Source organism: Propithecus coquereli, unplaced genomic scaffold, assembly GCF_000956105.1.
Source record: "Propithecus coquereli isolate 6110/MARCELLA unplaced genomic scaffold, Pcoq_1.0 Scaffold137, whole genome shotgun sequence".
NCBI classification, from domain to species: Eukaryota; Metazoa; Chordata; class Mammalia; order Primates; family Indriidae; genus Propithecus; species Propithecus coquereli.
Window position 1 is genome coordinate 6,998,543 of NW_012137969.1, and position 14,311 is coordinate 7,012,853.

Here is a 14,311-nt window from a genome sequence, read left to right on the forward strand (position 1 = left end):
CAGGGATTGGGCCACAGTCTCCCAGGACCTCCTATCCTGCTTCCTGGGGGCCCGCGGTGCTGAGCTTTGGGAACAATCAGATAGTATGGGCAGCCCATGTGTGCAGAGGGCCCAAAGCATCAGGCATTTCACAGGGATTTTCTGACTTAGATCCTTACACTGCCCCCAGCGCCCCCCAGACGGGACAAGGCGGACCCCCACCCGCACCGGGGAGGGCAGCGACTCCACATCCTACCAGGGAGGGCAGCCAGCTCTGAGTGACGCTCCTGTGTGCCGGGTGCCCCTCCTCAGACCGCTGGGGCCTTTCCTGTCCTCACCCCAGGGCTGCCCAACCTCGGCCCAACTTCCAGCGGGAGCCCCTGGAATCCCTGGGATCCTTTGCTCGGAGAGCGGACACGCAGCGGTGCTGTCGCAGGGCCGAGCCTGCTCGCTGGGGGCCGTGGGAAGCACGAACTCGGGCGGGGACTCCCCACTCAAACCGTGCCCGGCGTCCAGAAGAACGTGCTCCCGATCAGGACACCGACGACAGGGTCCCGAGCCCCTTCTTACAGCATTTACTTTTAAAAAAGCCTGCAGTCGTGATCCTTCCTCTGCCCTAGGCGCAAACGTGGTTTGCGGCAGTCCGGGGTCTTTCTCGGCACCTGAGGCCGCTCCGGTGACAGCCGTGGTCGGAGCAGCGCCGGGTCCCCGTGGACAGTCTGAGGCCCCGCGGCCTGTCTGGGCACCTGAGCCCTCGCCCGGCCCCTCCTTCCCGCCGTCCCGCCGCGGCCACACGCCCCTCGCTAGCAGAGAGCGGCCATCAAGCCCCGGGACCCGGGCAGGACTGGCCCCCGAGCCTCCCGACCCCCCCCCGCCGGCCCCCGGGAGCGCGGCTCGGAGCCCCAACCCAGCCGCCCGGCCCAGCGCCCGCCGGCCCCCGCCACCAGGGGGCGTTGCAGGCACCGCAGGCCCCCTCGCCTTCCAGCCTCCCGTCGCGCTGTTTTGCTTCCTGTGATTCCGGAAGTCGGCCCTCTGAGAGTTATGAGATCTGCTTCCGGTTCCGGGTGACCGTGGATGCGGCGGGCATCCCGCCGCGACGGGCAGGAGGTGAGTGGGGCGTGGCGCTGGGCGCCTAGCTCCGGGACTCCCCGGGTTCTGCGCCCCGCCGTCCGTGCCGTCTGCTGCGGCCTGGCCGAGCCCTTCCCGGCGGGCCGGAGTCGGGCCGTGCACCCCCCGCAGAGCCGCCCGCGGGGTAGGCTCACGCGTCCCTGGGCGCCAGGCGCCTGCGGTAGGGGAGCAAATGAGTGAATGGATGACTTCGTGCTGACCACCTCTTCAGGTGACACATCAGCAGCTGGACACGCGAGGGGAAGGGGCAGGATGAACCGGGCCAAGCCCACCACCGTCCGGAGGCCCAGCGCCGCGGCCAAGCCTTCAGGTGCGTCGCTTCTCCCCGTTCTTGCGCTGGGGGTCCTCAGGGTTTCTCGGCTGCCGGAACCTGCCTTGCAGCTTAGTCGTTCAGCAGCAAAGGCTATTTCCAGGAATGGGGTTTGGAGAAACAGCCCTTGGTCCTAAGCGGCTCTAGGAGTCCCTGGGAGAGTTGGGACAGCTGCGATTTCTTGGGGACACTAGTTATCTGGCTTCAGACTGAGCGTCGGAGGCAGCAGATAGTAGTGGGAGGACCTCCTGTGCCAGGAGGCAGGAGGCAGCACAATATAGTGGTTAGAAGGATAGAGTCTGGAGCCAGACTGCCTCAGTTCAAATCCTGGCTTTGCCACCCACCTGCTCAGACACGTAACCCACTTGATGTCTCTGTAAAGTGAGAACAATAGTACCCATCTCAGAAACTTGTTGAGGATTAAGCAAAGTAGCACGTGTCAATTGGAGACGGCCTGATTCATAGCAAGCACCGTCAAACTGTCAGCCGTCACTCGTGTCAACATCCTCCCAGTCCCAGCTCTGCTGTTGACTTACTGAGTAACCTCAGGCCTGTTTCTTGCCTCCTCCGACCCTTGTTTAATCCCCTCGGAAATAACGGGACAGTGGAGTCAGTCTTTTTCCACCTTGGGTGTTGCAAATGTGCTGGTTTTTTTCTCTCCCTTCTTTGCAGGGCACCCTCCCCCAGGAGACTTCATTGCCCTGGGCTCAAAGGGTCAGGCTAATGAGTCGAAAACGGCGTCCACCTTGCTGAAGCCAGCTCCTTCCGGCCTGCCTTCGGAGCGCAAGCGGGATGCTGCGGCTGCTTTGTCTGGTGCCTCCGCTCTGACTGGCCTCACCAAACGCCCCAAACTCTCCTCCACACCCCCTCTGAGTGCCCTGGGGCGCCTGGCCGAGGCTGCAGTGGCAGAAAAACGAGCCATTTCTCCCTCGATTAAAGAACCATCTGTGGTACCTATTGAAGGTAAAGTCAGTTGGTGGACTTCCCCAGAGAATGTCTCCCACACCCTGTCAGTCCACTAGGTGTTCAGTAAAGGCCACCTGCAGGCCTCATGCCATCTGGTTGGCATAGGTCCTGGGGGATAAAGGGTGTCTGTAAATTTGTTCTCATGTGGGTGCCTTTACTCCACTTGCACTTTTGAATTCTGGACTGCCAGTAGCCATCCTTTGAGAACTGGTTCACTCCCTTGTGTACCCGACGTGTCCGTTGAGCCACTGCCTTTGTGGCAGGTGCTTTTCTGAGCCCTGGTGGCGATAAGGATGATAAGGATGTAGAGGCATCCTTATTCTCAAGGTTGTGTATTCTAGTGTATTTATGAACCTGAGAGGTGATTTGCACTGTTTATCCTTTTTTCCTAGTTATTAGCAGTGAAGAGTTTATTCCCTCTTTTTCTCAGTCGAAAGGCAGCCAAGTCATCAAAGGGAAATCTAAGCTTCATCCATGATCCCGTTGCTCACGCAAATCCTTTTAATTTGGCATCTGTCTAAAATTGGCCCTGCTTTTCTACAGCATTTTGCCAGTGATCATTTTTAATGGCTCATTGTTAGCTTGTAGAGTAGACCTGTTTACTGTCAAATCAGTGCAGCTGTTGAGCATATAGGGCAAACCTTCTTTGTATATTTTTTGTGTCGGAGCATTTCTTTAGGGTAATTACTTTGCATGAGTCAAAAAAGAACAAGCGTCCTGATGACTTTGGTAATGATTTATCTATTAAAGTTAGGCAGCCACTTGTTCAGTCTTGTCATATGCAAGGCCCAGAGGGTTTGTGGCCTGTGGCCTTTGCCCTCCGGGAGCTCAGAGACTCTAAGTGAAAGACTCAGGGAGGGACCAGCTTAGCGTAATGCAAGCTTGGGAGTGATTCCAGTGAAGACTTTAGAAACAGGGCTCCCTGACTGTCCTGGGAGGAAGGAGGATTATCAGGGAGTCACACTGTGAGATTGGGCCTGGAAGCACAGATACGACTTTGTCAGACAGGAGTGGACGTTGCTGAGCAGAGCAGGAAGTGGAACGGTACCAGGGAACGAAGGCTAGGTCTGGGTGGGCAGTACCCAGTGGTGAGACCTGAGGCTGGGCATTGCGGACAGTGTCCATGCTGGGTTCAGTTGGCGGCAGGAACCTGGGGGGCAGACAGAGCAGGATGACATGGCTGGGGCAGTGCTTTGGAATGTGAGTCCAGCAGCAGCTGTCCCAGATGCCTTGCGAGGGGCCCTCATCTGGGCGGCTAGTGCTGGTGAAGATTGAAAGTAATTACGGGGCCCAAGGGCCAGACTCAGCCATGCTTCTCTCATTCACTAGCTGTACTTTATTTTCTTTATCATCACCTCCCATAAAAGGTGATTTTGAAGATTAACTGAGGTGCAGTTATGAAAAGCATATTCTGAATGATAAAGTACTTTATGATATTGGATATTTTTAGTAAAACAGAGTAAGCTGTGTCCAGCTGTTTCTGGTGTCTGTATTTGGAATCCCTCCATGACCACAGCTCACCTGTCCTGCCTGCTGTGTCTAGAGTGCCAGTAGATACTCTTGACCCCTGTCCTTGGTGCAGTTAAGTTAGAAATCAGTCAAAGCACTTCCCTCCGTATGTTTGTGTATTTAAAAACATAACCCTAAAAATCTCTTGGGTAAAAGAAGAAATCACAACAACAGCTGGAAAATAGCTGGAACTGAACAGTGGCAAATACCACATTAGAAAAGCTGTGATGGACCCAAAGCTTTTGAGAGGGACATCGGGAGAAGCAGGTGCTTGTTGTGAAGGAAGGTTGCCAAGCTGAGCACCCAGCGAAAGGGGTGCAGAAGCACACAGGGTGGAAAGGAAGAGGTGCTAGACGCGGGCAGGAGGTAGGGCGTAGAGAAGAGAGGGCCGCTGCTAAGGCAGAGAGGCTTCTGGCAGGGCAGATGTGGGGCGGGCGAAGAGAGAGAGAGAGAGAAGGCACAATGAACAGCATCAGATAACCAGAGGTAGAGCCACAATTAAGAGAAAAGTGAGGCTACAAATCGGTCAATTTGTAGAAAAAATTGTGTCTTGTGAATAGGCAACTCCAGGGAAGCCATGTGGGATGCAGGGGAGAGAGGGCTGGGTTGATGGCTAGGGCAGCACCCCAAAGTCATGGTGTGCGGCCTGTGGTCTCAAGGGGGCATCTCTGCCCTGCGCCCCTCAGGTGCTGCCACTGTCCCTCACGTGGGAAGCTGGTCTGCTGCAGGGCCTGACCCTGAGGCTCGCCTGCTGGGTTTCTGCTGGTCGGTTTGTCTGGTGTCCCTGTGGCCTTTGGGTAACCTCTGCTTTGAGCTCTAACTGGACCGTCTTGCTTTGCCCAGTCCTGCCCACAGTGTTGTTGGACGAGATAGAGGCTGCCGAGCTGGAGGGGAATGACGACAGGATTGAGGGGGTGCTGTGCGGGGCCGTGAAGCAGCTGAAAGTCACCCGGGCCAAGCCGGACAGCACCCTGTACCTGAGCCTGATGTACCTGGCCAAGATCAAGCCCAACATCTTTGCCACAGAGGGCGTCATCGAGGTGGGAGTGGGTGTCCATTCCTCTGTGGGAGGGGCGGGCATGCCAGGTGCTTGGCTGCCGTCTCTCCTCACGTTCTCCCTCCCAGCTTGCCCCGCCTGGAACCGCTGCCTTTGCCTTCACGTGCAGGTCTGCATGCAGGTTTGCACACAGGCGAGGCCCTCAGGTGACACGCCCTCTCTTGCAGGCTCTGTGCAGTCTCCTGCGGCGGGACGCCTCCATCAACTTCAAGGCCAAGGGGAACAGCCTGGTGTCCGTGCTGGCCTGTAACCTCCTCATGGCCGCATACGAGGAGGATGAAAACTGGCCCGAGATCTTTGTCAAGGTGAGGCGCCTCTCCCTAGGGCTCCCGAGGTCGCTGCCCCCGAGGTGGAAAGAGCAGAGTGCCACGGGGGAGGGTGGCCACCAGAGACCCCAGCAGGCAAGACGCAAACTGAGTGTGTTCTCCCCAGAAGGGGTATCTGATGGCCTCGGGGTGTCATACCATTGTCCCTTCTGCACTGAGTAGTTGGTGATGGCCTCCTGGGCCCCTGCCCAACTGGACAGCAAGTGGGCATTTGGGGATGCACTCGAGCAGTCGGGCAGGCAGGACAGCGCAGCCAGCCTGGCCTGAGCTGTGCCTCTCGGTGCAGGTATATATCGAAGACTCGCTGGGGGAGCGGGTCTGGGTGGACAGCCTGCACTGCAGGACCTTTGTGGACAACATCCAGACGGCGTTTAACACCAAGATGCCCCCCAAGAGCATGCTGCTGCAGGGGGAGGTGGGACGCGGTGGTGGGGACCTCAGCTCTGGTAAGAGTCAACCAGGGGCTGGGCTGGGCCAGGGATCAGGACGTCCAGCCCAAGGGGCGGGGCTCAGGTCACCTCCCTCCATGGAACCTGGGTTTGGGGGGGTAGGTGCTGGCAGGAGGGGGCGGAGAGAACACTCCTTGGGGCCCTCTTGTGGTCTGTGCAGGGAGCAGCCCACACCCCTCGCTCACAGAGGAGGAAGACAGCCAGTCGGAGCTGCTGATTGCTGAGGAGAAGCTGAGCCCCGAGCAGGAGGGCCAGCTGATGCCCAGGTAGGTGTGCCATGCAGCCCCAGCCTCTTGGGGTGTGGCAGGGAGGCAAGCGGGGTGGGGCGCCTCGAGGACAGCCTTCCTCCCTTCCTTCCTTCCCCCCTCTGGCCTAGGTACGATGACCTGGCAGAGAGCGTGGAAGAGTATGTTCTTGACATGCTCCGAGACCAGCTCAACCGCCGTCAGCCCATCGACAACGTCTCCAGGAACCTCCTGCGGCTTCTCACCTCCACCTGTGGCTACAAGGAGGTGCGGCTGATGACAGTGCAGAAGCTGGAGATGTGGCTGCAGAACCCCAAGGTGAGCGTGGTGGGATGCTGCAGAACCCCAGGGTGGTAGGAGGCACCCTCCAGAGCGGGCCATGCAGGTGCCGCTGCCTGCTGGGTCCTGTGGCCCCGAGATAGATGGGTTCTCTGGCCTCCCTGCAGCTGACCAGGCCAGCCCAGGACCTGCTGATGTCTGTCTGCATGAACTGCAACACGCACGGTTCTGAGGACATGGACGTCATCTCCCACCTGATCAAAATTCGACTCAAGCCCAAAGTTCTCCTCAACCACTACATGCTCTGTGTCAGGTATGCCACAGGCAGGAGCGGGTGGGTGGTACGGTGGGTTCCCCGCCCCCTGTACCCCCTGCCCACTGTCTACTTGCTTGGCTCTCTGGTCCAGGGAGCTGCTGAACGCTCACAAGGACAACCTGGGCACCACCATCAAGTTTGTGATTTTCAACGAACTTTCCAACGCCCGGAACCCAAACAACATGCAGATCCTGTACACCGTGCTGCAGCACAGCTCAGAGCTGGCGCCTAAGGTGGGGGCCCCCTGGACGCTGGCAGCTCTTCTGCGCGGCAGGTGCTCCCTGGGAGCGTGGCGCAGCTTGGTGTGTGGGACGGGGCAGTCCCCGGTCCTGGGCCTCAAGCCTGACTGCTCCTCTCCACACCAGGCAGGGGGCTCCGGCTAGGGGGCATGTGGCATCGCCTGTCACTCTGGGCGTCTGCGAGGAGCCAGGTGATTTGGTGGTGCTGCTGGGAGAGTGCTCTGCCCCCCGGGGTCTGCAGGGGGTGAGGGCTTCTGAAACTCCCTGGAGTTTGACTTTCAGCCAGTTCCAGAGTGGGAACTGGTCTTTCTTGCAAACTAAAACTCAGTGTCCGGGAGGGAGCAGTCCTGAGCCTTAAAAAGTCACCAGAGTTTCCTAGCTGAGAGCCAGTCCCGCCTTCCTGAGCAGTGGTTTTCCCCCTACCCTCTGGGCACTGGCCTTTTTGGGTCCTGGCTATAGGGGCTGCTGACCTGCTGGGTTGGATTCAGGAGTCTCCTTCGAAGGGAAAACCTCTCACATTGTGAACACGTTAGGCTTCTTTTGGGCTCAGTTGTGTATAAGACATCAATGTGGGCTGAGTGCCAGTTCTGACGACCAGGTCTGTCATCGTTGCAGCAGCATTTTAAGAAAAGTGCAGGATCATTGAAGCTCTTGGGTTTCTGTTGTTCAGTGTGAGGTTCAGGGTGGGGCTGAGATCGCACGTTTATCCGTGGCTGTGCTGCCTCAGCACCCACCAGTGTCTCATCCAGCGTGGACTAGCTCCCCTGCGCTAGTTGCCAAGGTTGTTAAATAAGATGTAGTCCCTGCTCTTGGGGAGCTCTCAGCTGGGGCAAAGGCAGCTGTCACCTCAGCACAAGTCCCCTCTGTGAGATGCTGTGCCGCCTTCACATGCCGACCTGCCTGGCTGTGTGCAGGAAGGCAGGTGGGCGCGTTCTGGAGCAGGGCTGGGATGGGAAGGTGCTGGTGGGGAGTGCACCACCTGCAGCCCCCCTTTTGGCCTCTCTCTGCCCCAGTTTCTGGCCATGGTGTTCCAGGACCTGCTGACCAACAAGGACGATTACCTCCGGGCCTCGCGGGCCCTGCTTCGTGAAATCATCAAGCAGACGAAGCATGAGATCAACTTCCAGGCCTTCTGCCTCGGGCTCATGCAGGAGCGCAAGGAGCCCCAGTACCTGGACATGGAGTTCAAGGTGCCTCGGTTTCCTCTGTGTGCTATGGGTGTCGTGGCCTTCCTGGCTGATGGGCTGGAGTGCTTGCTCTTCTCTCACTCCAGGCCCCACGCACAGCTGCTGCCAGTCGTGGGTCTGCCTGTGCCCCCTGCCCTGTTTGGTGCTCTGCTGGGGGGGAGGTGTAGGGAGGAGTGAGGGCCACTTGCTATTGTGTGTCCCAGAGGGAAGCATAGGCTGCATCTCATGGGAGGGCTGACAAAACGCAGGGACATCGGCATCCCCGGGCTGGGTGTGGACAGAACTGTAGCCTCAGGGCTGAGGATGGTGTGAGCAGGGAGACAGGGCACGGCAGGGTCTGCCCGGGCCAGGTTTAAGAGTGCATGACTGACACTGCGGGGGGCCGCTGGTGTGCAGCAAGTGGGCAGCCAACCTGTGGGTTGGTCCACTCTTTGGGACAGAGGCTCTGTCCAGCTCTCTTGGCCCAACCTCCCTCCAGTGACCTGACTAGGGCCTTGCTGCTCACCACTCTTGGGCCATAAGACCTCCTGCCACGGTGGTCCCTGGGGTTTCTGGATCCCTGCTTGTGCCTGTGCGCATGGAGCGAAGCTCTTAGGCCCTTCCAGAACTCAAACCCTACTGTCCTGTGCTTGCAGGAGCGGTTTGTGGTTCACATAACGGATGTGCTGGCCGTGTCCATGATGCTGGGCATCACGGCTCAGGTGAAGGAGGCTGGCGTTGCCTGGGACAAAGGAGAGAAGCGGAGTAAGGACATGAGGGTCTCGGGTCAGGCGGGGTCCAGGCTGGCGACAGGCAGCACTCCTGTGGCTGCAGGCTGTTCCCTAAGCAGCGTGGGAGAGGGCGGTCCCACAGTGCGTCCACTTGAGGGGACTAATGGGACTCCTGGCAGCTGTTGTGTTACTGCCCGTCTGGACACCAGCTCCAGCTCAGGGCCTGTTCATTGTGTGTGTCATTTGCACACTCAAGTTCTGGTGTCCACTGTGGGGGCATTTCAGCCAAGAGCAGGAGGGAGAGACGGGGGTTGGGGGCGCGATCTTTAAGTCTGCCCGGCTTGTTTCATTGTTAATCCTGCTGGAAGGTTTGGCCGCAGAGGCCCCATAAGTGTTGGGCTGGTGTGAAATCGTCTGAACTTGAGGATCCTGTTACCCACGCTTTCCTGGGCTCTCGCCAGGGTTGCCAGACGCTCCCTGGAGCGTTATTCCAGCCGAGGCAGCTTCCACCTGTGTGACCTGTAGGTGGTCCGGAAGCTGGGATGCCCTGAGTCACTGCCTCGTAACATCCAGCCTCCATCCTCGTGCTGGCCTCAAACGGCGGTGGCTGGTCCATGCAGCAGACCAGCCATGAAACCTACTTGTCTATTTCAGACCTTGAGGTGCTGCGTTCATTCCAGAACCAGATTGCCGCTATCCAGCGGGATGCTGTCTGGTGGCTTCACACCGTCGTCCCTTCCATCAGCAAGCTCGCCCCCAAGGACTACGTGCACTGGTAAGGATAGCCATGGCAGCCCCGCCCTGGTCTCTGCCTCGGCTTCTGCCCATTGTCTAGGGACACACAATGGCTCCACATGGGAATCTGTCGCTCCTGGCGCAGGCAGTGGCAGTGGACACGGGCGTCCTGTGTGTGCTGGGCCTTCACCTGGGCCTCTGCCCCGGGGTGGGTGGGGCCTGTCTGGTTGGAGCCGAGATTGTCCTTCAGTGATTTTGTGAGCAGCGCCCGGTGGCTGCCGGCCTGACCTCACGGGTGGTCGTGGTGGGTTCTCTGGCGTGTGCAGCGAGAAGGTGCCACGCTGAGCAGTCAGCAGCCCCTGCCTCCGAGCACGTTCCCATCGACAGCTTTTGCCTGAGTTGGGCCCGTGGGAGATGAGGATCCCTTTCCTGGAACTGACGGGGTGGAGCGGGTCCCCTAGCACCAACTTCCAGACTGGTGGGTCTTCTCTGCCCCGCAGCCTCCACAAGGTGCTGTTCACAGAGCAGCCAGAGACCTACTACAAGTGGGACAACTGGCCTCCCGAGAGTGACCGCAAGTGAGTGAGCCTGTGGGGCTGGGGCTCCTGTGCGCTCAGAGCCGTCTGCCGCGGGAAGATCCCATCAGGGTCTGGGGCCAGCTGTGTGTTCTTAGCGGCTACCATCCCATCCCTCCTCGTGGCCCTAGGTGCTGCTCTTCTCCCGCGTTGCTGTCTCTGAAGTCACCTTCACTCGGGATGCAGCAATCACTGTGTCCACGTGACTCCCACACTCCCAGGACACCCACACCCACCTCACCCTCACGCACATCCACACACTGCCTGCCCCTCCTTGCTCCCCAACAGCTGCACACTCCATCCTTCCTCACCCGAGTGTTCTAGAACCATGCTACCCTCAGCCCTCCTGGGCTCCATCTCCAGCCCATCTGCCTCAGGCGCTTCTGTTACATGCTGCGGAGTTGTGTGTGGTCTCTCTCTGCCCACCCAGCTCTGAGCTCCTCAAGAGCGAGAACTGTCTCGACGTTCTCTGTGGAACAGCACAGTCTCTCCTGTGTTGGCAGTAGGAACAAGTGACCACGCACATGGCTGCTAAGGCCATGAGAAAGGCAGGGTAGCTTCCCACTCCACGACGAGACGTGAGTGGGTGGACAGCCCCTCCTCTGCCGGCTGTGGTGCTTTGCTGCAGGGAGTCTGGCCCTCGTCCTCAGCCCCACGCAGGGTCCTGCAGGCTTGGAGGTGGCCCCTACCAAATCAGTCCTCCCTCCACCTACAGCTTCTTCCTGCGCCTCTGCTCAGAGGTGCCCATCCTAGAGGACACCCTGATGCGTATCCTGGTCATTGGGCTGTCCCGTGAGCTGCCGCTCGGCCCTGCGGATGCCATGGAACTTGCTGACCACTTGGTGAAGCGAGCCGCGGCCGTGCAGGCGGATGGTGAGGGTCCCTTGGGGCTCTGCTGCGGGCTTTGTCCTGGACCCCTCTCGGTGACAGTGCTGGCCTCTGCTGCCTCATGACTGCAGAAGCTGTCTGTGTGCTGGGGCCTCAGCAGTATCTGCCTCCCCTCGAGGAAACCGCGTTTCAGCTGAGCCTTGTGCCCCTCTACTCAGCCATAAATGGGCTGTTCCCTGGGAGACTCAGCCCTGGTACTGAGCACTGAGAAGTGTGCTTGTGTCTTTGGCAACCGTGTAGTCCTTGCACCATTCTGGGATTTGCCTTGGAATTTACGCTCCTTCCCAGCGTGATTGAACCACAGCAGGAGCCTTTGTCTCTCTCCTTTTCTCTCCTCCCCTTTAAGGTGATCTGAAATCTAGCACTGCCACCAGGCTCTGAAGCCTGCTGCGAGAGCCAAGGGCTTACTAGTCCCTGCCCTGGTCACGCCCTGCGTCCTCACCTCTGCTCCCCACGTCCCATCCTGCCTCCCACCGCCACCCCAGCCCGTCCTTGTGCTGCTCCAGCAGTGCCCTGTCTTCTTGCTCTCTGACACCCCAAGGCCAGACCCTGTGCCTTGGCTATCTGGGGAGTGAACGCAAATTCTGGGGCCTGTGTGGCTCTTGGTTCTAGATGTGGAAGTGCTGAAGGTGGAGAGAATCCAGCTGATCGACGCAGTGTTGAACTTGTGCACCTACCACCATCCCGAGAACATCCAGCTCCCGCCCGGGTAAGATCTGAGCACCCTCAGCCTGGTGGGTCAGGCACCCCTGCAGTCCCCACAGCACCCCTGTGGCTGGGCTGCAGCCACCTACTCTCCCTCTGGGGCCTCTCCCGCCCCCCAGCTCCCCAAGAGGTGAGTTCTTGGTGGGCTATTCTCAGAGGCCTGTGAGGCTAAAGTGGGCGTTGAATGACACACACCTGTTTCCCCACTGTTGGCTGGTGTGAGTGATTCACTTCCCTGTTATCTTCTCTTTGGTGTCTCCAACTCATTTATATTTTTTCTTTATGATTATTAACATGTGTGCTTTATTTTTTACACAGCAATAAGCTTGTGCTCTATTTTTTAACAGCTTTATTGAGATATAACTCATATATATTTCATCTATCCAAAGTTTCCAATTCAATGTTTTTTAGTGTATTCACAGGAGGTATAGTCTTCACTATAATTTTAGAACTTTTTCTCCCCTAAAAGGAACCCGTACCCACCCATTAGATGTCACTCCCCATCTCCCCGTTACCCCATCCCCCCACCCTCAGTGGCCCCTAATCTGCTCTCATTTCTGTGGACATTCCATATAAATGCATCATACAGTATGTGGTCTTTGTGGCTGGCTTCCTTCTCTGAGCACATTGTTTTCAGGACATCATGTTGTAGCAGGTATGGGTGCTTCATTCCTTTCTGTGGCTGAATAACATTCCACCGTATAGCTAGACCACGTCACATAGCTTGCTTCATCCACTCACCAGCTGGTGGACGTTGCAGTGTGTCCACCGTTTGGCTGTTTTGAGCAGTGCTGCTGGGCACGTGTGTGTACAAGTCTCTGTGGATGTGCGATTTCAGTTCTCTTGAGTGGATGGGTGACCAGGAGCGGAATTGCTGGGTTATGTTTATCTGTTTGAGGAACCACCAGACTTTTCCACAACAACTGCTTCATCTTGTATTCCAGTTTCTCTGTGTTGTCACCAACACTTACCGCCCATTTTTCTTGTCCACATCCAGGTGGATATGAGGCGGTATCGCATTTTGGTTTGGGTTTGCATTTTTCTAATCACTGATGATATTAAACATCTATTTGTGTGCTGATTGGCCATTTACATGTCTACTTTGGAGAAATGCGTATTCAGGTTCTTTGCTGAGGTTTTTTTTTAATTTTTAATTTTTTTTAGAGACAGGGTCTCACCGTATCAAGCAGGCTATAGTGCAGTGGTGTCATCATAGCTCACTGCAGCCTTGAGCTTCTGGGCTCCAGGGATCCTCCTGCCTCAGCCTCCCGAGTAGCTGGAACTACAGGTGCCACCACACCCAGCTAATTTTTCTATTTTTAGCAGAGACGGGGTCTCACTCTTGCTCAGGCTGGTCTGGAACTCCTGAGCTCAAGCGATCCTCCCGCCTCAGCCTCCCAGAGTGCTAGGATTAGAGATGTGAGCCACTGTGCCCAGCCAATGCTTTGTAAATATCTTCTCCCATTTTATAGGTTGTCTTTTCACTTTCTTGATAGTGTCTTCTGACACAAAAGTTCTCAATTTTGATGAAGCCCAATTTATCTTTTCGGGGGCTTTTCTGTGCTTTTGTATGATATCTGAGAAACTGTTGCCTGGTCCGGGGTCACAAAGATTTAATCCTGTATTTTCTTCCAAGGGTTTTATAGTCTCAGCTCTTGCATTTAGGTCTTTAGTCAATTTTGAGTTAGTTTTATTTATGATGTAAGGCAGAGGTCCAACTTCATTCTTTTACGTGGGAATGTCCAGTTGGCCCAGCATTATTGGTTGAAAGGCTGCTCTTTCTCTCGTTAAGTGATGTTGGCACTTGGTCAGAAATCACACACGTGGGTGTGTTTGTGAGCGCCCGACTCTTCCATTGACTCACTTCCGTGGTCTGATGAAATCCAGCTTATTTTTTTGTTGCTGCTGTGGCCTGTGTATCGCCTAGCCACGCTCATGAAGGTTTAGTCCTGTTTTTGCCTAAGAATTTTATAGTTTTAGCTCTTAATGTTTAGGTCTACTATGCATTTTTTACACGGTGTTTGTGGGGCCCAACTTCATGTTTTGCCCGTTGATGTCCAGTTGTCCCGACACTGTTGTTGAAAAGACTGTCCCTTCTCCACTGAATGGTCTTGGCACCTTGTCAGTAATCAATCGAGCGTAAATGTGAAGTTTCGTTCCTGGGCTCTCAGTTCTGTTCCATGGGTCTGTGCGTCTGTTTTTATGCCTATACTGTCTCCATTACTATAACTTTGTGTTCAGTTTTGAAATTGAGGAGTGTGAGTCTTCCAGCTTTGTTCCTTTTTAAAATTGTCTTGGCTATTCTGAGTTCTTGCACTAATGTGGATTTTAGGGTCAGCTCATCAATTTCTGCAAAAAAGCCAACTGGGATTTTGCAGGGATTGCGTTCCTGCTGTGTTTATGATACCAGATCTCAACTCGTGCACGTGGGTTGTATTTCCATTTGTCTAGAGCTGTAGTTTCTTTCGGCAGTGTTGTGTAGTTTTCGTTGTAGAAGTCTTGAAATTCTCCTGTTCAGTTTATGCCTGAGCATCACGTTCTCCATGATGCCGCTGCTGGCGGGTTTTCTGTGTCTTTCATGGGTTGCTGGTGTGTGCTCTCCCTTCTGACAGGGTCTCTTCCACTCGACGGCAGACACACCGCTGTAAGTCGTTGTCTCACCTCACTCCGTTCTTTCTAGAGGCTGTAATCTTTCACCGCCTGAAAGG

General features: G+C 56.4%; 1 protein-coding gene across 1 annotated transcript in view; it reads left to right on the forward strand.

Moving 5' to 3' along the window:
* The first annotated feature begins 1,065 nt into the window (after nucleotides 1–1,065).
* The window catches only part of INTS1 (integrator complex subunit 1), a 32,386-nt gene continuing 19,140 nt past the window's right edge, over nucleotides 1,066–14,311 (forward strand). Inside the window, exons 1-16 of the mRNA XM_012639073.1 lie at nucleotides 1,066–1,086; nucleotides 1,319–1,417; nucleotides 2,090–2,380; nucleotides 4,736–4,932; nucleotides 5,117–5,254; nucleotides 5,562–5,721; nucleotides 5,885–5,990; nucleotides 6,101–6,287; nucleotides 6,416–6,561; nucleotides 6,656–6,797; nucleotides 7,817–7,993; nucleotides 8,626–8,734; nucleotides 9,355–9,475; nucleotides 9,936–10,013; nucleotides 10,726–10,883; nucleotides 11,511–11,607. Coding sequence (XP_012494527.1) covers nucleotides 1,360–1,417; nucleotides 2,090–2,380; nucleotides 4,736–4,932; nucleotides 5,117–5,254; nucleotides 5,562–5,721; nucleotides 5,885–5,990; nucleotides 6,101–6,287; nucleotides 6,416–6,561; nucleotides 6,656–6,797; nucleotides 7,817–7,993; nucleotides 8,626–8,734; nucleotides 9,355–9,475; nucleotides 9,936–10,013; nucleotides 10,726–10,883; nucleotides 11,511–11,607 — 2,165 coding nt within the window. The 5' untranslated portion in view covers nucleotides 1,066–1,086; nucleotides 1,319–1,359. The remainder of the gene's footprint in view (nucleotides 1,087–1,318; nucleotides 1,418–2,089; nucleotides 2,381–4,735; nucleotides 4,933–5,116; nucleotides 5,255–5,561; nucleotides 5,722–5,884; nucleotides 5,991–6,100; nucleotides 6,288–6,415; nucleotides 6,562–6,655; nucleotides 6,798–7,816; nucleotides 7,994–8,625; nucleotides 8,735–9,354; nucleotides 9,476–9,935; nucleotides 10,014–10,725; nucleotides 10,884–11,510; nucleotides 11,608–14,311) is intronic.